This window comes from Bombus bifarius, unplaced genomic scaffold, assembly GCF_011952205.1.
Source record: "Bombus bifarius isolate JDL3187 unplaced genomic scaffold, Bbif_JDL3187 scf7180000007974, whole genome shotgun sequence".
NCBI lineage: Eukaryota > Metazoa > Arthropoda > Insecta > Hymenoptera > Apidae > Bombus > Bombus bifarius.
In genome coordinates this window covers 1,073,647-1,099,977 of record NW_022884360.1, presented here as the reverse complement: position 1 = coordinate 1,099,977, position 26,331 = coordinate 1,073,647, and the positions used below count along the sequence as shown (strand labels likewise).

At 43.7% G+C, this 26,331-nt stretch overlaps 1 protein-coding gene across 1 annotated transcript in view; it reads right to left on the bottom strand.

Annotated features, from left to right (window-relative positions):
- The window catches only part of LOC117216940 (acetylcholinesterase-like), a 68,488-nt gene extending 47,007 nt beyond the window's left edge, over positions 1–21,481 (bottom strand). The window contains exon 1 of the mRNA XM_033464124.1: positions 19,800–21,481. Coding sequence (XP_033320015.1) covers positions 19,800–20,919 — 1,120 coding nt within the window. The 5' untranslated portion in view covers positions 20,920–21,481. The remainder of the gene's footprint in view (positions 1–19,799) is intronic.
- Between the last annotated feature and the right edge of the window lie 4,850 nt (positions 21,482–26,331).

Below are 26,331 nucleotides of genomic sequence, written 5' to 3'. Positions count from 1 at the left end.
CGTCAAGCAGAGAGTACGTGTGGCTGTTATAATATAGAATTAAGTTGTAAGGAAATGACTGTTTTATCTTGTAATTTCATTACTGTAATTACTAAATTGCAATGTAAACAGCAAATTGTAATTGCAAATCACACGCATGACGAGTATACTCGTCGTAGCAGAAAATATTGCGTAAAAGGTAATTAGAATTTGCTGTATAAATTGCAATTTAATAACTACAATAAATTGCAGTACATTCGTCACTCGTCACGCAATACTTCATATTATGACGAGTATACTCGTCAAAAACGGCTAACTAGTTTAACGTCAGCGAAGTGCAATTGGATGAAAAACGATGAGTAGAACGCATTAGGGTTGCCACGCTAGTAAAGCCACGAGGAAATATACTCCAGATCCATAAAATAATAATAATAATAACAAGAAACAAAGAAAAGAAAACAATTGAAACAATTTGTGGCCAGATTTACGATACATTTTTCGCCAGCCAATTCGAATAAAGAAATTCCACATGGCAAAGGAGCTGAATAATCGAAGGAAACTCGAACGTGATCCAGGAGGGAAAACAAGTGTAAGAAAAAGAAAATTAATCAAACGATGGGGTTCTTTCGATCGCACGAAGGAGTCAATTAGAGCTTGGCAGACGTTATCGCTGCGATTCATCTCAATTTCTGTGGATGTGCTGGCCGATTTCGGCCCGGTCCACCAGCATCTGTTGAATCTGGCCTGCCGCCAAGTCTCGTCGAACGTGTAACTACGTTTACCTCTTGTTTCTTATGCGTCGACCTACCTAGCGTGCTGCATCTGACAGCTCGTGAACGCCGTGAAACTTTCGGATCAAACGATTATCGGGCAAATTGACTTAGCGGCGCGACAGAAGAGCGAAAGCTTCCGCCGGATGTTGCATTAACTGCCGGAAAGCAGATGGCGAAATGGAAAACTCTCAACGTGGCGAGATGCCGCATGGCTGTCGTTCGCTGACGATTTTCCATGCATTTGTTACTCCTTCGTTACGACACCAACGTAGACTCGTTCGAGTCCAGCCACGCAATTTATTTGCCAGATCCGACGCTGTGGGCAACTTCTGATCGGCTTATACCTCGCGGTACAAATTCATCAGTACGAAGTCGTCAAAAATCGATGATAGAAACGGAATGAGAGACTTCGTGGCTCGAAGTAACGCGGAAATCAAAGATGACGAAACTGCGTCCGTTTGTGAGAAAATTCAGCTCGACAATTTGCAAAGTCCATTTGTGAAGTATATTTGACCGATTTTCGGCTACAGAGGAGCAGGCAATCGACAGGAGGATACGAAGATAAGTTGAGAACGAAGAATACAATTTTGTCGTTCGAGACTCGTTTTAGAGAAAATAGAATTGGAATACGTCAGCGAAGAATTAAGTACACGCGTACGAGTCGAATTTCCAAATACGATTTCCTGAAAAACGAGGCTCTAGAGGGGAAACTTCTATTCTACGTTTTCCACTTACGTTCGCACGTAGAATAACCTTCCATCGATTACCTACTCCCCTTCCAGCAGGGAATTAAAGAAATTCGCGCGCACTTTGCCAATTTTCCAACTCGATTTTCTCAAGAACCAACCCTGCCATGTAATTTCGTTACTCTTCATTGTCGTCTCATTTTCCGTCACGGAATATCCTCCAGCCAATTCGTACAAATGACGGTTCGCGAACGGTTCGCACGAAAAACCAACGGTGTTCCATAACGCGTTTCACCGTTCTGTGCGAAGCCAAAGATCGAGTTTCGAGACATCGAAGCTCGGAGGAGCGAAAAACGATTCCGCCGATTACGATTTTTCATCTTTCGACGATCGCGCATTTCGAGATAAAGATCGAGAGAAAGTCGAAATTAGGCGTGGAATTGTAGGCGAACGGGGTGGTAAAAAGCGATAACAGAGGGACGTTCGAACGACGTGTTGCCAGTAGTTTGACGTCGTAGGGGGAAGAACTACGGATATACAGAGCTCGAGTGAGATTTCGACGGATGTCGATAACAATCGCGTGTGTTTTCGTTCGAAGGAACGTGGACCGAGCACTTGCGCGCCAGCACGTTGATACGTGGCACGCTTATCTATCGAATCGGCCAGCCGTCTTTGCCTTTGAAATCACGGAAACGACCTGGCGTTTGTCGTGCTCCGATTGACGGCCACTCACTCTGTCTCTCTTTCTTTCTCTCTGAGGAAACAATAGCAGCTGCCATTTACGACCTCCGTCGGAAAGTATCCAGCCGTCTTATATTAAAAATTTAATAACATACTGCTGGTTCCAAGAGAAAAGCAGTACAGATTGGTCGTAAATTAAAGCGTCAAACGAACACGTCGATCAGGATGATTTTGATTTTCCGCCTTGAGATTGCGAACGTCGTTTGCGAATCGAGAGGCTTTTTTGGAATTATTGCAGGTTATTATGTAGGTCAGTAGAGAATATATAGGTGCCGCGTGTATTTGCCGATCAGGCAGTCGTATGGTATTTCTTATTCAAAATGAAAACAGCTATGGAGGTTGTATTTATTATTAAATTGTGAATTTTTATAAATTTGGACGGTTGAAATCTCCTCCTAAAATTTCCTGCTTCCGATTTACAATCAAAATTGCACAGATTTCGAAATGTGAATAATAGTTGATGCTACCATATTTAGAATTTCCATCGGTTAATTGCAAACGTTTTGACGGAGAAGCTTAGGTTAGGAAACGGTCGGCGCCATTGGGTTAACGAGACGCCATTTTGTTGCGTTCAAGAGAACGCCATGGGCGAGAAAATGGCGCGTTAGGGTATAAAATCAATTCGTAAAACTGGCTGTTTGCACAAATGATGGGAACAAGAAGCATACATATTCATGGGCCGCGCTACGCTGTCTGTCGCTAATCGTGTAATCCTAAATCACCTAATGGCTGTGCCAAACACAATCAACCCGCGATTGCGCGAAACAACAACATACAACTCCGGACATTTATGTTAAAAAGCTTATACCATATGGACCGAGAATATCTCGTTCGTTGAATCGAACAATGAAAACCGTTTGTCTAGTTTACCTAACCCTACGTTCTATTGAATCGTTGGAATAATTAAAAATTGAATTGTTAAATTAAGAAATTTAAAAACAAAAACAAAAACGAGAAATCACAATTCTGGGATAGAAGCAGGAGGAATAAAAATTGAGGAACGAAAAAGTTTCGCATGCTACGTTAGCTCAAAAAATGTGTACGGCGACTGTGCAAAATACCGCCACGCCATTGTATTTATTGTATCATTTACGGACTAATTGACCAAACTCTGATATATTATACGTGTCGTGTTATCATTTAGCAACGTTTACGTACGATTATGATGAAAAAAAGAGACACTTCGTTAGAGAATAAGGATACGTGCCAACACTTGCTGTAGCCATATTGGTTTCTTGGAAAGTGAGGTTATGTACGTTAGCTCAGAAAGTGTATACAATGGCTGCACAAAATATTGCCACTCCGTTGTATTTACTGTAGCATTTACGTACTAATTGATCAAACTCGGATATATTATAAGTGTCATGTTATCATTTAGCAACGTTTTGGTACAATTATGATGAAAAAAAGAGATACTTCGTTAAAGAATAAGGATACGTGCCAATACTTGCTGTAGCCATATTGGTTTCTTGGAAAGTGAGGTTATGTTCGTTTGGTATGCATGAGACGACGGTTAAGTCGATAATAGACGGGTGTTGCGAGAGAAAACGAAGATTGGAAAACGTCTGGTCGGATCGGTGATTAGCAGCGAGGTTCGACTCCCTAGAGCGCAAAGTTTTTTCATCAAATTCCACCGCCGATTCTCTTCGGCATGTGGAATCTCTCGTAAAAACCAAGCGGCACGCGGAGCCTCTAAAAAAATATATATGAATTTTCACCGCGTTCGAATCGACCAGACTTCCTGATTGGAAAATCGAAATTCAAACAGGAAACTATAAAAAACTAAAAAAAAAAGAAATTCCAACGTATAACGACTCGCAACAAATCGACTCGGCGACTACGAAGATCGATGGAACTTTCAATAAAAAGCTCGGGCCTGCATACTCTGTACTCTGATAGGAGAAAAAGTAGTTACGCCGCCTGCGGTTAGTAAAAAGTGGTAATGGTGCAAGAAACGAGAAATTTCGAGCGGGCATCGGAAAACGAAACGATGGCAGAACCCGGAACGCAGAGGCAGCCGGTGGCCGGTAGGCGGAAAAACAAATCCATAATCGAAGGGTGACGGACGGGGTAGGAAATGGCAGGAACGCTGCATATTCGGAGGCAGGACCATGCAGCTGTCTGCGGATATATGAGCCAATGTATACTAACGAGGTAATCCCTGGCCACCTGACGTTCCAGGCCACGGCTATCGTCATACGCGTTCTGTTACGTGCTGCTAGTATCCTGATGCAGCAAAACGCCACAAGAATGATGCATCGGATCGTGAGCCGCTTTGGAATTCTGCCAATGATTGGCCGATGCTCTCCTGTTATAGGCTTACGCTACGGCCAGAAAAGTACGTGTCACGTGCATATTCCTAACAACGCGTAGTTAGCAATCGTGCGCCGTTTTTCAATTAGCGCCAAACAAAAATCAATTTACGATTTCTCTGGTCTTCTACGGGATGACCGATTAAGTTGATGGCACGAAGCTCGCATCGATGGCTTGCTGCGCAGATATTCCGCGTTCTCGAAAATGTTTTACAAATTCCATTGTAGTTTGTGATTTAAAAAATACTATGAATACGTTTTTCTATGTTGTACTTGTTTCTATCGATGTTGTTGTAAAACTGTTTGTGGAAACCGTGCGCTGATCCCTTTCAGGAGCGTAAAGGCTGGGGATCATGGCAAACTAGATACGATAAAGAGAAATATTATTTTTGACAAGATGTGGATTTTTTTACGGCCTAAAGATACGGCGAGGAACTGTTTGTCGCATAGAAAACTCTAAATTTCACATAACAGTGGACGTACGATATTCGTCGAGTAAACCATCGATGTGTGTGTATTCACAAAACAGGAAGAGAAGATCTTTGTAAACGTAGATTCTGATATTACAAGTAGATCGCAGGATTTTACGCACTTTAATATATTTTTATAAAAACTACCAACGACCTAAGTAGAAATTCGTTTCGTATATTAAATGTTATAAAAAATTACACTAATTTGAATATTTTACATATATCTCTGCGTATCATACGCAATTACCGGTACAATTATGCAACTTGAAACTTCCCATGGATGCATAGAAATCTACATTTTGATCGTTAATTTCGTAATCATAGGACGTTAATTTGATTATCGACCCTAAAGGGGAATTATGGTATTTTAAATGTGAAATGACTAAATCTCCTCTTTTTTTTTTTTTTTTTTCTCCCTGAGTCCTCTAAGGATGCTCAATAAACGTGAGCTGACGCGTAGGACATCTCTGTCGCGTCCAACTACGAGCTAACGAAATTTCTATCCACGAGACCAACAAAATTCACGTGCCTCGAATTTCCATAATCACAAACCGATAAAGCCACCATCGATCGAACGAACGACTGGAAACGATTAGTTTTTGGGATACCGGAATTATTCATGGAATTTGGAAGGAAATCCAGAAACAGATTGGAGGATCGAATAGCTCCGAGAATTTTATGCCAGCTGAACAGTTAAGATGTCGAGATATTAAGACGACGAGATAGTCAATAAGACGACGATAAGTGAGAAGAGGCGTTCCATGAATTTCAGATGCGAATTGCAAACAAAATCGCCATTTTCGTGGCTCGAGACTCGTCGGTTCCTTCGAGACTCAACGAGAATCAGGATAGTCTAGCAGCCATGTAATTCGCTTATCTGCCTGTTTATCGGTGATATTACGGCGGCGGTAGCTGCTGGAAAACGCCAGTGCAGCCGACTGTTTCCATTCGCGGGCAACGAACGCGGTAATAATCGTTGAAGATGTTTTTCAGACCGGAGCGCGAAAAAGAGAACACAAAGGGGAATTAAAAGATATTCAAACTTTTGAGAAAGATTTGTTAATGACTCGTTATTATCAGGTTAGCGATTATCAATTAACCGGAAATATCGTTATCGAAACTCGAGTGGAAGCTCGCGATGATGTTTTTCAGAGTGGGACGTGAAAACTGATAAAAGGAGAACAAGAAAAGAAATCTGAGAACGCTCGAATTTTTAGGAAAAATTCATTGATGTCTCGTTAGTATCAAGTTAGCGATTATCAATTAACCACGCAGGAATATCGTTATCGAAACTCGAGTGGAAGCTCGCGATGATGTTTTTCAGAGTGGGACGTGAAAACTGATAAAAAGAGAGCAAGAAAAGAAATCTGAGAACGTTCGAATTTTCTGGGAAGCTTCGTTAATATTTCGTTAGTATCAAGTTAGCGATTATCAATTAACCACGCAGAAATATTGTTATCGAAACTCGACACGAGTGGAGTCTGACGATGACGCTTTTCAGAGTGGGACGTGAAAACTAATAAAAAGAGGACAAGAAAGAAATTTAAGAACGTCCGAATTTTTAGCAAAAACTCGTTAATGACCCGTTATTATCAGGTTAGCGATTATCAATTAATCACGGAGGAATATCGTTATCGAAACTCTAGTTGAAGCTTGCAAAGTTGCTTTTTAGAATAGGACATGAAATCTGATAAAAAGAGGACAAGAAAGAAATTTAAAAACATTCGAATTTTCTGGGAAACCTCGTTAATATCTCGTTATTATCAAGTTAGCGATTATCAATCAACCACGCAGGCTCGTGTGCAAACTCGCGAAGTTGCTTTTCGGAATGGGACGCTAAACTTGGTAAAAAGAGAGGGAGAAAAGAAGAAAAGGACTAGGAAACGCTCGCGTTTTTAAGATAAACCCTTTAATGACTCTTTATTACCGAGTCAACAATTATCAATTAATTACCGAGGAATATCGTTATCGAAACTCGAGTAATAGTTGGCGAAACACAGGCGGCTCGTTCTCAGGAAAAAGAACTGCCGTAAATCCGCAATTAAACTTAAGCGAGCTAGTAAATTGTCACGTAACGTTTTACAGGAGACTCGTGATGTTCTGAAATCGCGTGCCGTGTCGCAACGACCAGGTCCCCGTACTCGGGGAAAAATCAAATGCACGAACGCTTGGTGGAAATCGGAGCGTAATTACGCCCGCTCGTGTCGCGCTGATTTTTTCGCTCTAAACGCCCGATCATCGCGTTACAAGCCAAGGATTCGAGGAAACGCGAACACCGTTACGTGACAGATCGAATTTGCCGGCGTTATCGCATCTTGAGTCCCGAATTCCGCTTCTTCGAATTCGCAAACTTCCTGTTCCTTTTATTTTCAACGAGTACTCTACCCTAAGCCACACATTTTTGTACCATTTTTTAACATTGTAACGATACTTTCGATATTCGACATTTCGGCTCTTGCAACGCGCGTTTTTGTGCCATTTTTCTCGTATTTCTTCGCGTCAAAGATTAATTCACGATCAGAGGATTTTGTCGACTTTTGTTCGTTTCTGCAGCGCGGCGTAAAATCTTGCGGACGATGGCTGACCGCGCGAACACCGAATGTCCACGTTTCGTAAAATTTCAGTTTTCACCTGTTTTCAGCTGTTTCCTTCTACTGTACAAAAATCACATTTATGACTACCTCGTAAATTTCTCAAAAATAATATTTCTGTTTACTGCGTTTAGTTGTACATTTTCAGAGGACTATCCATGTCGTTTCGAGCTCTTAAAAATAATCGATTCACAATTTCCGATCAATTTTGCAACAGCATTGAGAAAGACAAATGCAATGAAAGAGTATTTATTTATTTATTTAGAAAGCAGCATAGAATTTTGTAAACTGTTGTTTAAAACCATAAGCAAATAAATATAGTAAAACGTGCAACGAGTCATCGACGTTTACATATTTCTGGAAGTGTATTTTGTTAAGAAAATGAATAGAACTGCAATTTTCCAAAGACGATGGAACAGTAGCGCGATTAATAAAAATACAAAGATTGGTGGATTTTTCAAGGATGTTCTCCAAGCGTGTTTCCCGAGTTTGTCGGCGTTTTAATCCGGGTAGTGTACACGAGAGCGGAGAAATCGCGGCAGCTGGCCTGGTTGTCGATATCAGATTAAAGGATCGAAGCGAGAAACCGACGCGAGAGAAGATTACATTCGCGTTGCGAGTGATACGAGGCCTGGTGGTGGGAAAAACAGGTGTAGCCGGTTTCAAAGAGGATGAAAACGGGGGAAAAAGGTAATTAACGAAGTGCCTTTCCCGCGGATTTCTTTATGGCGCTTCCAATTATCCGATGCGTCGCTCATAAGCTCAAACACCCGCTGTTCGTTAGACTTTCTGCCTCGTAAAATCGCTGCATTTCGTTTCACGTCCTCTCTTCTTCATCCGCCGCCGCCGCAAAGAGCTACGATATTTTTGCATTTTCTTAAAGTACGTAGCCTGAAAAGTATAGGTGGAAAAAAGTTGTGTGCTCGAACTCGGATAGCCAAGGAAATTTTCGAATCGGAAAACTCGACCCAATTTCTCGGTGTCGATGACACGAGTCGTTAGAACGGAACGCGGAGAAATTTTTCTATGGCGCATAAAAAGTCGGCGTATGCGGTGGCTGTAGAAAGTATTAAGAGTGGAATAATTAATGAAGCCTACCTTCCCACGGAAACTCCCTTCGAGCCGCCTAATTACCTTCCTGCATCATTCATAAGCGCTCACTGCCGCGAAAACTGTTATTCCCGTGTAATTACGTCGCGTTGGTTAATCACATTACTCTGGACAGAAGTTGAACGTTAAGGAACAAAGTGGAGCATCGATCAGACACACAGCGACGAAACGCGGCGAGAATTTTCCAAATATCTCACCTGTACACCGAGATATTAGCGCGTTAAGAGCCGTGCGGCGAAATAACGCGTGCAACTCGCGTTTTCGTCCGAGTTATTGACGAACGCGAATGAAGCGACTTATATATCGTTTGACTGGCAGACTACGATTTGTTAGAAATTTATCGGAACGACAAATGGCTCGTAAAAGTCCGCAGCGCGAATCAAAGAGCCGGTATGAATTTTCATGGCTTAAGAACGATTGGTTATCAAAGTAGTAAAAATACTTCGTAAAATTCTATGCAAATGGTGGAATAAATAACGACTACAAAAATGTCAAGCAGACCCTCCGTTGAGAAGCCAGTCGTGTGTATCGATCGAGGAGAATTAAACACGTTAAATGACTAAGAACATGTCAAGTGAATTGTTTTGTAATATAATAACACGTTAAAGAGATCAGTCGTGTATATTGGTCGGAAAGAATCGCAGGTGAAACGTTGCGTTAAGGTAAAACGTTGGCCTTTAATGGGTTAAGGTACAACGTAATTGCCTAGTACCACGAGAGGAAATAGCTTCCTCAAAGATATGGAATTATAGAACAGAGCCTTTGAAAGACTCGGTCAGGCAGGTAATTAATAAGTGGCCGGATTAATTAGCGGAATGCACTTTTTCCAAGGATTCTTTCCCGATCTGTTTAATCATCCGATGGGCCCGTTAGAAACCCGATGATTAGTCGGAAAACTGGCTACAGGATATGCACGAGAGAATTCTGCGACGTCACACGAAGGCTAATTAGTGGAAATGATATTAATTAAAACCGCAGTGAAAACCGATATAAAGCCCGGGATTCCAGTGAACTTTTCTCGGTTTTCCTAACCCCGAATTGGATCTACAAGGGTGGTCGGTCTATTTCTTTTCTTCTTTCTGAACGTCTTCTCACTCCATTGGATCCCACTTCCCTTCTTTTTTTCTCCACCTTCGATTTTCCCCCGTGAGAAAACTTGGAAATTAATTTTTTAGAAGGTGGGAAAGACCATTTTCAGACGGAGATTATTTGGAAAAAATGAAACAGTGGAAATGGGATTCGAACCTGGGTGGTTCCAGTGGGAATCCAACACCCAACGCGCTCCACCGCCATTCATTTATTTTCCGCATTATTACGTACATAAAGATTCATAATTCGGGCGAAATTAATACCAAATATCCGAGTAACTCCGAGTGAATTAAAAAGTCAATTTACCCGCATGACGAATGGCTGTGACCGCAGCAACGCTAACGTTATTTTATTAAACTGTATTCAGCCGCCCCATTGAAATATAAATACACGTTTTAAGAACCAACTGAATTAAACAAGGGAAATTGGTAGCCTGAGGCCTGAAAGATTCATCGAAGCCCCTGGCCCGGAAAGGTCGCCCAGTGCAAGTCGGATAAAAGAAACTGCATAATGGAGAATCCGGAACGACCGAGGGTTAACACAGGCCTACCCTGCCAGGTGACCTTAACCCTTTGACGAACCATATCTCAAGTAGCTAGCTTCGTGGCACGGTGCCTTTCGGCTGTCTGTGCCTTAAAGCGGAACAACCGGATGGAAAGTGTTCGATACGCGATAAGGCACGTGTTTCTGCCCCCTTAACGTGTTAATTTCCCTGCAAAGAAATAGGAGAAAGAAAATCAGTCGAGCCTAGAGCTTTTAGATTAAAGTTAAATAGCAGGAAAATCACAAGCTACGAGCTAAGATTAGCGGTCTTTAACACGAAATGAAATAGAAACGTCGATTATCGTTGGTAAAAAATTACAAACGGGAGATTAATCGCGTCTTGTAAAATTTTAAGAAGCAAGATGATTTCTTCGTCGTTTTCTTGCGTAATTGCCAGCATATCCAACTGGCAATTTGTCCAGCGTAATTACAGCGTTGACTGACAAAAACGCCTGTATCATTTCCACCGTTCTAACGACGTTAATCTACAGCGGCTGTGCAAACGTACCTGTCGACGTCCTTCATGAACGTGTTATGTGTGTTATACGAATCACTTTGAAATTTCGAAGCTACCGTAATGACGCGACTATCATTATTAAGTCGGTAAAATTTTCAACAATTCTGCAGACGTATACAAACGTTATGGGATACTTAAAACGCAAGTATACATCTTGCAGAGATCACGAAAGTATATCAACAGACGATCTTCATAATATTAATTAAAGTCTCTGTATTCAGTGAGAGCGTCCTTCGCGCTTGTTACACGCTCAAGATGACTAGTCGTATCGTGTATTCATTTTCTAGGAAATATAAATTTGCAGCGTTCATACACAGGGTGAGTCACGAATTCTGATCGGTAGAGATTACTCTGTTATCAGCAGTTCGATCAAAAATGCCTTTATCAGGTATAGCACGGTTTCAAGAGATCTTGAACACGATTATGGCAAACTTTTTGTCAACTCTTGCTTTTTCATCACCTTGAGTTTTCTCCAAATAAACCTGTAATTTTTTACACCTCTCTATTAGAGGATTTCAGATTAGACGAATTTCGTAAATATCATAACACAACACGTGTTAATTTTTGTTCACCTGGGTCGGAAAAAGGTTAAAGAAATATCCTAATAGTTGAAAGAACTTTGTGTTACAAAGGAGTATCGTATGTTACGCGTATTGTACGCGTTCCGATGTTGTTAATAGATCGAAAGTATTGATTCGACCTCTCGCGTTACTCGCGTATTTTCAACTGAGATCAAAAATTTTCCCAATGTGATCTCGGCAATCGTATCTCGTCGCGGTACCAACAACGTCGAACGAAATGTTTTATATTGGGCGCAATATAAGCGCATAAAAATGTCCTCTGGTAAGTGCAAGAATAGTTTTGCAAGCCAACGTATAACAACGTCGAGGCTCTGACATGGACAACGACTTTCGACATTCAACGATCGCGGAATTCCTCTCGATTCGTCCAGGGAACGGCCTGATACCGACATCAGGCGACAGCAAGCTTTTAATTTGACGAGCGTTCGCGTGACGTACCGCCCCCGTTGTTACCACGTTAATGAGACGCGGATCTTAATAAAAATTTGCCCTGTCGTGGCACCACGTCATAGCGTGCCAATCGTTGGCTTAACGACTGTGAACTTTACATTTCTACGGGTCTAAATTGTCCCCTAATAGTCTCGCGATTGATTCCCTGATTTCGTTGGTTGGAAAAGAGGTGGATAAAAAATATAGCACTGGGGAAAAAAAAAGAAAAACAGACTGATTTAAGATCGTTTATGTGATTTTTAAGTGGGCGTCAGACTTACGCTAGCTCGCGTTATGTTCTGCTTCGGATCGAGGAATTTCGTTTGCACGTACATTTGACTTTTCCACCTCGTAACGAGGTAATAAATTATCTCGGAAAATTGAATATGAAATATACGTTTTCTCTTGGGTTTGGGCCGAGACGAGTTCGCGTCAACTTCGGGTTACATTTACCTAAAGTTGCTGGTAAATTATGCCGAGAAAACGAATACCAAACGATTCTTGCGTGGTAGGTTTCAGACAGATTTGAATCGCGTTCGGGTTAAGTTTAAGCCAAGTTTAGATTAGGTTTGCGTTAAGTTCGAATTAGGTTTGGCCAAGATCGGCGTTCAAGTATCAGAGTCAGTTTGATCGGTTTTATTTTTTATTTGTTTAGTCCCGTTGATCAACGGTAAATTACGGAGGGAGAAATTAAACGCTAGGAACTTGCTGGAAATTAAATTTTCGTTAGATCGTGGTTAATGCGCCGGTTTGACAAATTTTACGTCGCGCTACGTCTGGCTTTTTGACTCATTACGCGGCACTAAATTAACCCGGGAAAACGAACGTGCAATGTGGCCCCTCCGGGAATCGGCCGAGACATACGGTTCAATTAATTCGCGCCACGGTGATTAAATAATCTGCGATTAAGGAGGTGCCTTAAATTAAGGCAAGTTTCGCGGGACGGTGATAAATTTTTTACCGCGATAAATCCCACCATTGCCGTGTCTCTCGGCGGGATAGTTCCCATTATTCGAAATCCGTTTAACCACATTCGGACTAATACAGCCCGGTTGTAATATCGCGCTTCGAGTCGCCAGATCCTCTGGATTTATAGCTCGACTTGTAAATTACTGTTTTCCCTCGCGATAAATAAAATTGAATAAAAAAAAAAGAGGGAAAGGAAAGGCAGAGGGAAAAAGAGAGGAAGGGAGAGGATAAAACGAACAAGTTCGAAGAGGTACGATTTTCCAATAAAAAAAAAAAGACAAGGTCGACCTACTAGAAATATTGATAAAGGCAACGAAAAATTACGTGGAAAAAGAAATAAATGAAACGTCGTCATTGTTTAACTGGTATCGATGAAACGCGAAGTTTTTCAATGAACCGCGAGATATCTATCAATCATTGGGAAGCGATAAAAATTTGATCGCCACGGCTCTGCCACGGTGAATAACGTTTAAACAAACGTGCACCGCCGGAGCTTTGACGTTTCGATATCGGATCGAGATTCGCTTGTTTGAATTTTAATTCGCGACCCGATAGAAACGTCACTCGAAAACCTCACCCAATCACGATTTTTGCAAGCGTTTCCTTCGCAGCATGTATTTTCCAGATGTGTTTCGAGACATTTGGCCGATTTATCGTCTGAATCTTTTATTCCAATCGCCATTCCGTGCTACGATCAAAGAGATAGAAAGGAAAGCGAGAAGGAAAGGAATTTCACGGTGGACCTTGAGAATACGGTTTGCGAAACGTCAAACGAGAAAATCGGAATTTTCATCGTGAATATTCATGGAATCATCGCAGGCGACTTAATCGTCGAATGGCCGAGACATCCTGCGCGGTACGTTCGCTGCTGTGTCACTGAAGACTCAACGATAAAGGCGACAGCACAAGTCTGGTACAACGCGGACGTCGCAGTAGTACGAGTCAACCTTCTCTCCGACGTCAACGAAATTCCTCGTTCTCGCGCGATTTAACTGCGTTTAACGAAGACCGCGGGTGGAAAAGCTTTCGTCCTTTTAACCAGTTAATAAATTCGCGAGTATTATCGCTTGAAATAAAAATAAGGATTCGTTAGTTTCTCTTGAAGACGACAACGTCTCAACGAATCGTTACGTTTCTGGCTGCAACAAAATTATGTAACCTTTGGTATTTTCTAAAAGTTCACCTATATTTAGGAGATTTACATCTTTAAATACGACTGATCGTTCCCATTTTCCATTGTGTCATACTACGATACTTGTAGACACCATATAACATCGATATTAGAAAACCCATAAGAATGAACCTCCATATGTACAAAAGAAAAACTGCTGTCCTATACTTTTTATAATTTTATCATTCTGCTGTAACGTAATATAATTTCCAAGTAAGGTAACGTATACGATTCACGACACTGTCTCTTATCTTTACAATCAAACGCTTGTAAGTTTCTAGACGTGTATACGGTGTCCCATAAGCTACAATTCGGTTAATAAAATGGGACTCGTCTAATTTTCAAAATACGTTACATGTTCAATCCATGACACTGTCTCTTGTCTTTACAAACAATCGCTTGTAAATTTCTGGACGTGTATACGGTGTCCCATAAACTACAATTTGATGAATAAAATGGGACTCGACTAATTTTCAAAGTACACGACACTGTCTTTTATCTTTAGAATCGCTTGTAAATTTCTGGGCGTGTATACGGTGTCCCATAAACTACAATTCGATTAATAAAATGGGACTAGACTAATTTTCAAAGTATACGACACTGTCTTTTATCTTTACAATCGGTTGTAAATTTCTGGACGTGTATACGGTGTCCTATAAACTACAATTCGATGAATAAAATGGAACTCGTCTAATTTTCAAAATACGTAACTTTCTGGTGTATACGGTGTCCACTAAATTACAATTCGGCTAATAAAATAGGACTCGACTAATTTGAAAGTACACGACACTGTCTTTTATCTTCACGATCGACCGTACATTTCTGCACATCTGTACGGAGATGCATGGGCGACAATTTTGTGAATAAAATCGAGCCACCGCTCGGATGTTTTGGGGCGTGAATGGATATATCGTTGGATGGCTAGCTAATGAGGATAGAAACAGTGACACGGGACATAATGATCGGCCAGTCGCCTCTAATTACTTCGTATGGCACTTTCCTCATAATTTCGTTTCGGTTAATGCCAGGCAAAGGGCGATGCATTATTCGGTTAATAGCAGCGGTATACGAATTTACGCTCGTATTATAATCCTACAGCTCGTTGATGTAATTATCGACTGCGGAACGGAGCGTCGTTTGATCTCGTTAACGCAACACGTCGTTTCATTTCCAAGGAACTTCCATCAAGAACCCCATCGTTATTTCCCGCCCTCGGATACCTAGAAACGAGTCGATCCAATTCGTCGAAACGTTCGCATCTATCGTTTTATTTTTCGTTTCGCTTTTGTTTCTTTTTTTTTTTTGGTGGGACTACGCAACCAAAACGAAAAAAAATAGAGAAATGAAAAAATAAAAAAAAACAGGGAGATTTTTTAAACAGCCAACTCTATGGTCGCTCCGCATACGGAATAAAATGTAAATAGAGGTGGCAACGACAGGAACTGCCAGTTTTTTCCGGAACGAGAAGAGAACCGAAAAAACGACTACTCTGTCTCCCCTCTCTCCATTTTTTTCCCCCGTTTTTTATTTATGTAGATTGCGAAACGCTGGAAACTACGGCGCTCGCGGACGCGCCGGGTCAAGGGTGAGTCACTTTCGCTTCTCACCCTTGCCGAATTTCCAACGCGACGATTTCGAATAAATCCCTCGCCTCCTGTCGCGCTGAATTATCCGTCTACCTTGCCGCTCGTTCGCTAATTCCAACAAATCATTCGCTGGTGCAAAGAAAAAGGGAAAAAGCTAACGTCCATTCATACCGTTCGAATGTATCGGAGGAAGAATACACAGGGGAAAAAATTCCCTCGTAAGAGATCGGACGAGAGAAAAAGAGAGGAAAAGGGAAATGTTTCAACGGATACACGGTATTCCGTGTCCCATTAAAATTCTGACGATGTCGCGGGAAAGTTAGTTAAGAAGCAGGAAACGAGAGCGGAAGGATAGGGTGCGCGAAGAATTTGAATCCGGCTCGCTAGATTTTGCAAAGTTGGCGCAAGTTGCGCGCCGCCAAACAGAATTGCACTCGCCATGAAAACACGCCATGTTCCATCGTAACTTCGTCGCACCGTGAAACACCCCGCTGTCCCCTTAATTTCCCGGATGGCGGAAGATTAATTAAACAAATCCCATTTTCAATTTTCTGTTCACCCGAAGTTCAACCCTCGGCTCTGTCCCGTTGTTTGTATTCGCTGGCGCGCCAGTTCCCTCGGCCAACGGACCCCAAACTCGTTTCTTCGACCAAGGTTAAAGTGATACACCCTGTAGATTGTACAAAGTCGATGGGATCTTGTTCTTCTTTGGTTCGTCCAATGTACTTTTCTCAGGCATGGAATATTCTGACGGAGGAATATTCTTTTTTTCATATTCGTACAATTTTCAAAACAGCACTGAAACGGGTTGCACGTCAAGTTCTTCAATGTCCAGTCGTTGATCTCTGGGTTACTGACAGGCGAACAGACTGGCAAATTTATTTATTTATTTCTATATCCATCGACACGACAAGTCGGCTAATGTAAAAAGAAAAATGCAAAATAAAGGACGATAATCTGTGCGGACAGACAAACAGAGTTATATATTTTCTGCAATATTTTAATTTTGATGAAATTAATAAAATAATTTTTCTTGCGTATTTGCCAGGTAAAATAAAGAAGTGGAACTTCTGCTATATCGTCTATAGTTTCTCGTATTATTATCTCACGGACCCATAAAAATCCACGGTCTAATCTAATCACCGCTAACTAACACTTGCCACATTCGCCTGTTAAAATATTATTTAGATCGTGGAAATTGAATTTTGAAAATACACCACACTTTGGTTGCGTTACAGGTACGACGATCGCTCACGCTAATTTCCCTGCACGGCCGGGTCTTGATTAGTAGCCCGGTTCAACTTGACGTAAGCTAGAATTAGGCTAAGGGTTAGGCTGACTCAGATTCGAGCCGCGACGTTAGGATCAAGTTAGGTTATCAGGTCTGAGCTACAAGATTAAGACCTGCTTACAACGCCTATAATCAAGTCGATCTGCGTTAGATCGAAATCAGAATATCGAGGCTCGATTGGAATTTACGCTACGGTAGGAGCCGAGTCTTTACAACTCCTACATGTTAAATTACCTTAAGGCAGGACCTTACGTGTTAAATTGAAACTAGCGAATTAAGATTCGGGGCTGGCATGTTAGGATAGAGTTAGCGTGTTAGGTCAAAGTATGACATTAAATTGGATGGGAAAGCTGGGCCCTATTTACCTGGTCCGAGCTGAGTCCTTGAGTCTAAGCTACACCTACAATCTGATGTCACGTCTAGGAGTTAGCGTGTTTGGCCTGAGTCAGATGATTTTAGATTTAAGACGCTGCGTTCCGTTAGGCGAAGGCGTTAGCTGTTCAAAGTGTCAGGTGAATTGTTATTTGAATTAGGATATCTACATATTCCTGGCGGAGATAAATGTGCGCGCCCGAAGGGCACAGTCGTGAAATTGCCACGTTCAATCCGTTCACCAAGATACCGTTAAGCGGTTCGGCATTAGAGCGACACTCAATTGTCAGTTGCAACGTGAATTTGCACAGGTGTCAGGCGCAAGATATCATATCGAGCGAGACTCTGAATGGGTGAAATTGCTGATGCAGGTACGCGTATATCGTGATGCGTCACACCGATTCTCGACTACGTGAAATGAATTCGGCTCTATTTCGCCGATAATCTATCGCCAAGACTATCACTTCCATCAGCTTATCCAGGTCTTTTCTATCGCATGTACGGACTGTCTCGTTGCCTATACCAGAAAATCATTTATCGACCACGTTGAATAAAATTGCACCGTGCTAGTCGGTTCCATAGCTCGCTACAAGTGTTTATCGACTATCGTTATCTTCCATGCTAAGGATATTTGTTGTTATTGTTGAAGTGGTCACCACCTGTAAGAAAACTCTACATCTGGTCTTTTTAGCTTTCTCAAGCACTGAAGCCATCGACAGTGTATAGACGATAGACTGGGACGAAGGTAAACCATAGACAGGCGACGAAGGCTTCGGGGTTTTCAGTTATAGGGTAATACTGGTGGCGTGTGGATCTGGACCAGCTCAAATTATATTCCTACTTGTACTTGCACTTCTGTATTAAAATATATTTTCTATTTTACGATTTATCCACGCGTTTCTCTGTTTGTACATCTAATAACCTCAACAGTTATTATTATCGTTAACGAACAACGATCACAGCAACAGACTCGTGAAACTAAGAGGCGCTGTATATGACCTCTGTGTAGACAGGTTTTTAAAAAGTCCGTTTGTTTAAGTATTATATTAAAAATCGCCACTTGTTCGTTAATATGTCTCGTAAATATTTATCGATCTTCGTGGTAAATTTGTTTGAATATCAATTCTGCTTTCGAGTTTTACCTTCGAAAGGAGAAAACAGGTTACACTGATTTCGGGGACGATATTTTATGTGATCCAGCTAATTATAGCTGCAAGCTACGCGTTTCCAATTACCGCAAGCTCGACTTCTCCGCACTTTTTCTCACTGTGTGCGGCAAGAACTCAGCACCTACGTAGCAATCGACGTGAAGCACGATCGCCATGCTGGTGAACGTTACAAAGACCGAAATCCGAAGAATCGAACTAACGAATCGTTTTAAAGAAGCGCCGAAGAGCGAGCTAGATAAGTCTGATTCATCATTTTACGGCTAAGACTTCAAGGACAGGATACAATTTATCAGACTTTGCCCCTTTCATCCCCGTGGAAACGGAGCGCTCGATCAACTCGATTAAATCATTTAACGTCGAAGAAGCTTTTTTTCTCGCAATCTTAGGCGACCGTATGATTCTTCTTCTTTTTTTCTCTCTTTCTTCTTCCAATTGAAACTCGCCATGCTAACAGGTTTCCCGTCCCTCACGGCTGCAGGATCAAATATTCCGAGAGCAGCTTGAAATCGTCGCGAATAACGGTGTGATTTATGATCCAGCGAGCAATCATCGAGCGCTGCCGCGCTCAACTTCTCTCGCGGGCGAGAAAAAGACGAGAAAAGAAGCGTTCGATTTAAAGCAGGGACACGACGAAGACAAAACGAGCAGAAGAGTTACTTAATTACCTCGACTCGTTGCAGCGAAAAACTGCCATTAACGAACTGTTCCTCGGGCCAGCAATCGACGAGTCTCTCGGCCTGTACTTTTCGCCTGTACAGATTCTAGGATCTAACTCGAACCGAGCCGCGATCAAATCGGCACCATGTAACGACGAGGCAATCGCGCAAGCACCGTCAACAGGTTCCGTTTGTTGGTCGGACGCGATTTAAAGAAGTTGAAAGTCGCTAGAGCTCGTCTTCTGACGGCACCGACCAACAACAACCATAAAGTTTGCCGCATAGATTTCTGAATGCGGCTAAAAGACTCGGTCGATCTCGACCACGCGAGGGAACCTATCGAGCCGAGGTCCCAGAGGCATTTAAATCGCGGAAGGTTAATTAGGTAGAGTGGGTCGCGTTTAAAGATTGCGAAATAATTTCTCGAGGCTGCATCGCGCGACGCAGCTTTTCATTAAACAGAAAGGCGGATCACGAGCCAATAACGAATAGCTATCCGCATTATCCAACGACAATACACCGGAACCATTGTTCCCAGCCGACGCGGCTGGTCGGTCCGGCTCAACGGTATTTTACGTAACGAACGTTTCAAACCTGTCCGACTGACGTTTCCACACGAAAAAAAATCTCTGCGAACAGCGTTACTCTATCGATTCGAGCTTGTTCCAGTGTATCGTCCTCTGATCACCTCTGCAGCGGCGCACCAAACAACCGGTTTCGCTGATACGCGACACCGGTACGTTAACTGACAAAGGTCGACTTACCCTCGTTCTTGTTGTTCCCGATGAGAATCTCCGTGTCCTTGAAATCGGCCTCCCTGAGAAGATCCAGAGGATCTTTAGGTAGGAAGATTCCGTCGATGGTGGGCGCCGATGGGAAGCCTAGGATGCCCCAGTAGCTGTTCCATTGCTGGACAGAGATGGTCTTGGCGTCCACGGACCTCATGCAGGCCATCACCCTGGCAGGATTCTCCTGAAGCATGGTGGAGTTGCAGCCACAGTCGTCGACCAGTATCCTGGCCACTTCGTTCGCTTTCTCCCCGGTCATGTAGCTCCATGGAGCGTTCAAAGTGCCACTCTGGAGGATTCCTCGGCGGACCAGACCGCGAGTCACCGGAGAGATCAGGTGCAGAGACACGGAGCTGCCTCCGGCGGACTCGCCAAAGATGGTGATGAGGTCAGGATCGCCTCCGAAGGCCGCCGCGTTGTCCCTGAGCCATCTGAGCGCCAGAGCCTGATCCCACAGACCCATATTGCCAGGAGCCTCTTCACTGTTGGTGAAATGTTTGTTCAAATAGAGAAACCCAAAAGCGCCAACTCTGTACTGCATGGAGGCGATGATGGCGTTGCTGGTGACTGCCATGATGTCCGCGTCGTACACGTCCAGGGTAGCGGTGCCGCTCATGAAACCACCTCCATAGATCCAGACCAGAAGGGGCAGGCCGTTCTTGTCCCCGTTGTTCGGCGGCTCCGAGCCCTTGTGTCTCAGTCGAAACTTCTGCGGCACCCAGATGTTCAAGTACAGACAATCCTCGGAGATGTTGGTGTTGGGGTTCCACATTTCCTCCCCTGGAAAGCCAGGGAAGTACTCGTACCTCTCCTGGTAGCAGCTGTTGGGTAGCACAGTGGCGTTCAGGATTCCGTGCCAAGGTTCTATGGGCAGCGGCTTTCTGAATCGGAGCGGCCCTATCGGAGGCTTGGCGAAGGGGATTCCATAGAATATGTGAACCTCCTTGTCCAGTATCGTACGGGAGAATCCGCGAACCAGGCCGCTGGTGGTCTCCACCACCTTGAGATCGTTGTGCACGTTGTTCCTCTGCGCGGACACGTTCGCCCTGACGGAACTTGAGCAGAGAAGAAGAAGCAGGAACGCGAGGTTCGTCATCGTGGTTGGCTCCGCTGCAGAGAGTTTCGTGGAGCACACCTGCCGAGAGAGACTCAACAAGTTAGCGAGTGGGGGACCGGCCGTGGAGCCGGCTTTTGCGCGGAATCCTCTCCGTTCGCCTCCACTCTCTAACCACGCCGTCTCCCCGTATCTCGCGCTACCTCTGTGCCTGTCTAATTCACCGTGACCTTTCCAAGCATACGCACCGATCAACTTACACACGCACGCGCGTTCGATATCACCTTTTTCTTTTTTTTTTTCTTTCTTTTTTTCACCTTTTTCCCAGTCCCGGACCAAATGTCTCTTCTTCTGGTCGCGCTCCTCCTACAAGTGGCAACGAAACACGCTCTACGCGGCTACTACCGTCGTCGATCACACTCTGCTGAAGCAGGAACCCTGTTGTATGGCTGGCCGTGATGGCGCGAGTCGCCAAGGACACACGACTGCGTCGCGGAAAGACAAACAAAGGGATCGCGCGCAGATCGAGGCGGGCAGAGGGTAAATTTTCGCGCGGCGGCCGGCGAGCCGCGTTGCACGGGGTCGACTGATGGAGGCAGTAGAGGTGGCACAGAGTCGAGGTGCGCCGTTGGCTGGTAGTGGTGGCGGACGCGATCGTGGTGGTGGCACTGGTGGATGTGGTGGTGGTGGAGTGTTGGCGCACGCCTCGCTCCCGTACATAGCGATGGCCATTCGATTCTCTTCCCGGTAACTTCTCCGGCAATTTCATCCTTCAAACATCTCAGTTCCCTTCGACGCGCCTACGTCTTCTAACGAACTTCAACAACTTCTCGGTCAAATCTTTTCCTACGCTATCTCCAGGATTGCACCGAGGTCTTAAAAAACCTCGATGATTTTATGATTTTCGCGGAGATCGAAGAGGATTGTGTACAATGGCCCGTGGCGACTTGCTTCGGCGTTATACCCATCGCTGGGTGCATGCATAGGCAGGTCGATCCTTGAACGCTGTCCTTGTTCGTTTGTCTATCTACACGCCCTCGTAGTTTCAATCTCGTTCTTCCGTCCCATAATCAGCCAGCAATCCGAAGAAATCGCATCCCTTCGATCGGGTCGACTCGACGCGGTCCGTTAACGAACGATATCCGAAAATAGGAATTTCGCGGTGGAAATAAAAGAAAGTAAAACCAGGCGGCTCTCGCTTCGGCATCTTCTTCGGTGTTCCTGCTCCGCTACGGGTGAATTAAAATTCAGCAGACGACGAATGTGACAGGGCAGACGCAGACCAGGGACTTGCAAACGTTTTCCAAAACGTTCCAAGCGTTCTTAAATTATTTCTCTTCTCGCGAACGTAATACACCGATAAAGAATCCTCGCAATAATTCACCGGAACCGCTAGAGACGAAAGCGGTAAATCTTCAGTTTCGCCGAGTACCTTTCAACGCGTTCTACATACTTTTGAAGCATTTAGAGAAAAAAAGAAAAGAAAATAGAAGAAATTAATTGCCGGCAAAGTTTCTCTTCCGCGACTGCCCGAAAAGCGACGTAAAAAGCCGGAACAAGGTGTCCTATCTCCGACCCTAGTTTCCACCCTTCGTGTAGGCAACCGAAACGATTCTATTTCGTCGCAATATGGTCGCCTTAATTCCGTCCTTCATCCTGTGCCGCCCTCGAGGGAAACAGCTCGAAGAAACCACCCTCGTCAGACCCATCAAACAGAAAGATCCTGTTAAAATAATTCCAGCATTAGTATACAGATAACATCGGACAGAAACACACTGGTTTCTAAGAGGATCCGAATGAAATTCGAGAAATGGAAAAGACAAAGGATATAAAACTGCAGGATTTTTAATCGTCGCCGCCAATATCTCCAGGATGCGTTCTTTCATGACATCCAAGCGCACCTTGCACGCGTTGGATTCTCGTTCGAACGTTCAGTGACGTACAGTGACTCGCGCGAGTATCCCTACACTTGCCATATTAAAGTTTCACGTGCAGGTTGCGCGTGTCGCAGGAAACGTTTTCATATTTCAATAACGCTCTAATGAAACGCGACTGTCGCGAGATTAAATCGGGAAAGTTTCAATGCAATCTGAAAATGTACGTAAACGTCGCAAGATGTTTGCAATTACGCAAACTTACATTTAATGAAAAATCGGTATACCGTACGAATGGTCACCACTGGCGTATAAAAAGATACTGAATACCGAGACTTAAGAACACAGTGGATAGTTGAAATACCTTTTCCTGATCTCTGCAAATTAATATACCTGTACCAAATATCTTGCGACTCAGGTACGCGTTTTCAGAGTATGGTAAAAATATTTCATCGATGAAACCATAACTGGGACGGGATATAAAATGAAATTTCAAGACGTTTCGTACAAAGCGAGTAATATGTTGGTAAAAGATGTCGACGAATGGTCTGACGAGCCACCGTAAAGTTCAGTGAAACGTTTACATCGCGCGTCACAATCAGCCAAGGCTTTTCAACTTCCTGTGGAGGAACAGCTTTCTGGTGCGAAAGCGTTACGTGACGACAGGAGACGGCATTCGCGCTTTACTCCGCAGCTAAGTCGAGGCGTGGGATGCAAAGACAGCCGGAATGCGTGATGTTATTAGTAGGAAGACCGATCCGGACGCAGGCTGCATACGTAACGACGCATCCACGATTGCAATCGCGATCTACTGTCGATGGATGGGGCTCCGACTCCCCTATGAGCCAGACAATATCTCTGTTCCTTCTTGCGACCATCCTTGAAGTACCATACTCCATGAAAGTTCTATCCCTGGAGATCTCGTCATCTATCCCTGTATAACGATTTTAGTTACGTTAATTGGAATATTAACAATTCGTTGCATTGAATTATAGCGTTGGATCCAAGGGAATTTCTTAGAAAATAGTAACAGAAATCGCTCGCTCCTGACCTAGGTACATATGGCCTCGATAGTCTCAAGATCCGCTCAGCCATGTAAAACAGTGTCAATTAATTCGATTAATAATTACAATTCCTACGATTATACAAATTCCAACGAGTTTAGGTTGCTAACTCAAGTACGTGTAACCTGCACGCTCCAAGATCCGCTCGCGTAATCTCCCGTAAGATAAAAATTTAGTCAGTTTGATCGGAATAAATAATTACCAGACTGAATATTTTCGCATTTGTAGAAAACGTGAAAATGGAAAATTGCACGAAATTCGCACAATGCGAGACGATGTATAAAGCGTGCAAGGCATAAGGCTTTTCACGGTGCTTGGCAATAAAGCAATTTTCTGCCAGGATTTCTTTAATTACGTTCTGAAAGGCATAAGAATACGCGCAGAAACGCGCGCTCCACTAACTATAATTCTTACGATTGTGCTACTAAATTAAGAGAGGTCTTTCAGGGAATAATGAAAAGGATCATCTGTGCTCCCACCTCCGATGCTTACAAAAGCCTGGCTCGAATCGATCAGCCGACAAAAAGGGCTCGTACAATTGATCCCGATCCTGTTTCAGGTTGTTCCATTAGCCGGTGCAAAAACATGCAAGTATCCTTCGAGAAAGAAATCCGCCCAACGACAGCATGGCGGACAATCCTGTACAACCGGCAAAGGAAGAAAGAAGCTTCCTAATGAAGCGGCGCAATTACGCCGTCGTTATCCATTTTCAAGTTCTCCATTTTCCAGCGCAACTCTTTTGTCCTAATCGCGGTACGCCTCCCTAAAAGGCTTCTTTGCGGAGGCCTGGCCGAGTTAATTCCTTCGTCCCAACGACCAGATAGAATCCCGGCTCGCGTCTCTGGACCTGGGAATCGGAATCCGTTGTTTATTATGCTATCCTCTTCCTCTCCTCTCGCTCTCTCTCTCTCTCTACTCTTCGTGGTCTGCCTGTTTGCGCTCCGCAATGGACCAACGGCTGAAACACCGCAATTCGAGCTCGCCAGCCGGATAATAATAGCGATGTCACTCTTTGGGTTCTGCACGGGGGAACATCGTTTGACGAAAGCAAAGACAGAAATGCTTCACAGGCCTGAAAATTACAATTTTCGGTTAGCTTATCGCAGAAAGACTTTTACAGCAACGGGAGACGACCGTATCGAATGGAAACCTGCTTACGCGGATTTTCCATCCAACGCAAATATTTGACGGCGCGACGCAGCATTCGAGTGAAGTTTGCACGCTACCTTGCGATTCCTGCGCGCCAAGCAACAGTCTAATCCTCCAGAATACTCAGAACAGTGATTTACAGTATTTGACATACAGCGTTTTATAGCGTTTTATAACGTCGTCATAGCAGGTATTTATTTGTTGCAACAATGTGCCGCATACAGAGTGTTAAGAAATTATGCGTGATACTTCGCTTGCAAAATGTAGTTTACGTCTCTGAATATCACGATCTTCCTCTCTACGACTCGTACGACGCAAGCTGCAGCCCATGTGTCGTTCGGTTTGAGGGTCACTGTGCGCCCCGTTGCTCAGGCTAACCTCCTTTCCTTCGTGTAAGGAGGTTTGCTCGCGTGCAGGGGTATTTCGTCCGATTTCTAATTGTCAATAACTAAAAGACAACGCCGAAAACGCAATTCCTTTATTCTTGACTTTCGCCTTATTTCAGCTTCAACGATCATCCCTCAAATTTCCCGGCACCTGTAGCTGAGCACTTAAATCGAAATCGTGATCCGTGGGACGGAATTATAACGATACTCGGCGTACGTACACTGCAATTGGCGAGTATTCCAAAAGTCGGAAAGAAAATATCCGAAGGGACGTGCAAAGAGGAAGCAACGAAGAGAATAACACGGTGCAGGGAAATCTTGTTAAAACCAGAACTAACGTCCATTCTATTTCGCCATGTTGACTCGAAACTACAGCCGAACAGGGTTCGCGAATAATATGCAAAAAGGGTCAAAGTTTGGGAATTGGGCAAAGTTGGGAAAGATGAAGGTAACAGAAAATACGTGCGGATGATACAAAATGGAAAGTAAACTTCTATCGACTATGACGGAAACTAGTTTACGAACGTGATACCTTGCCAACGACGTTGCAACTAGGTGTCATTGATTAAAGAATCCAAGTTTCCTTGCGCGTCGCTGCTCTTAAATCGTTGATCGGTGTGGACAGGTATCTATGAAGTTGTATATCAAAGACCAAGCTCGCTCTGCGAATCTAACGTCCCGAGACGGGATGTGCCAGAGGTGACACACTCTCGCCCTCTAAAAACTCGGTAGATATTTCATGCAGAAGAATGCGGAGCTGGAGTCTAAATGGCTAATTAAGGAGGAGACGAAAGCCATTAAGGATGAAGCCACCTAGAGGCAACAAGAGCGAGAAACACTGGAAAATATTTCGCCAGCGTGAAGAGCTAAGAGGATTAAGCCGCAGACTCTGCGTAAATCTAGGGTCTTGAGTCACCCAAATCTCGTCGCGCTTCTTTCCTCCATCAAAGCTGCTCATTGTTCTGACGTGGAATCCGTACC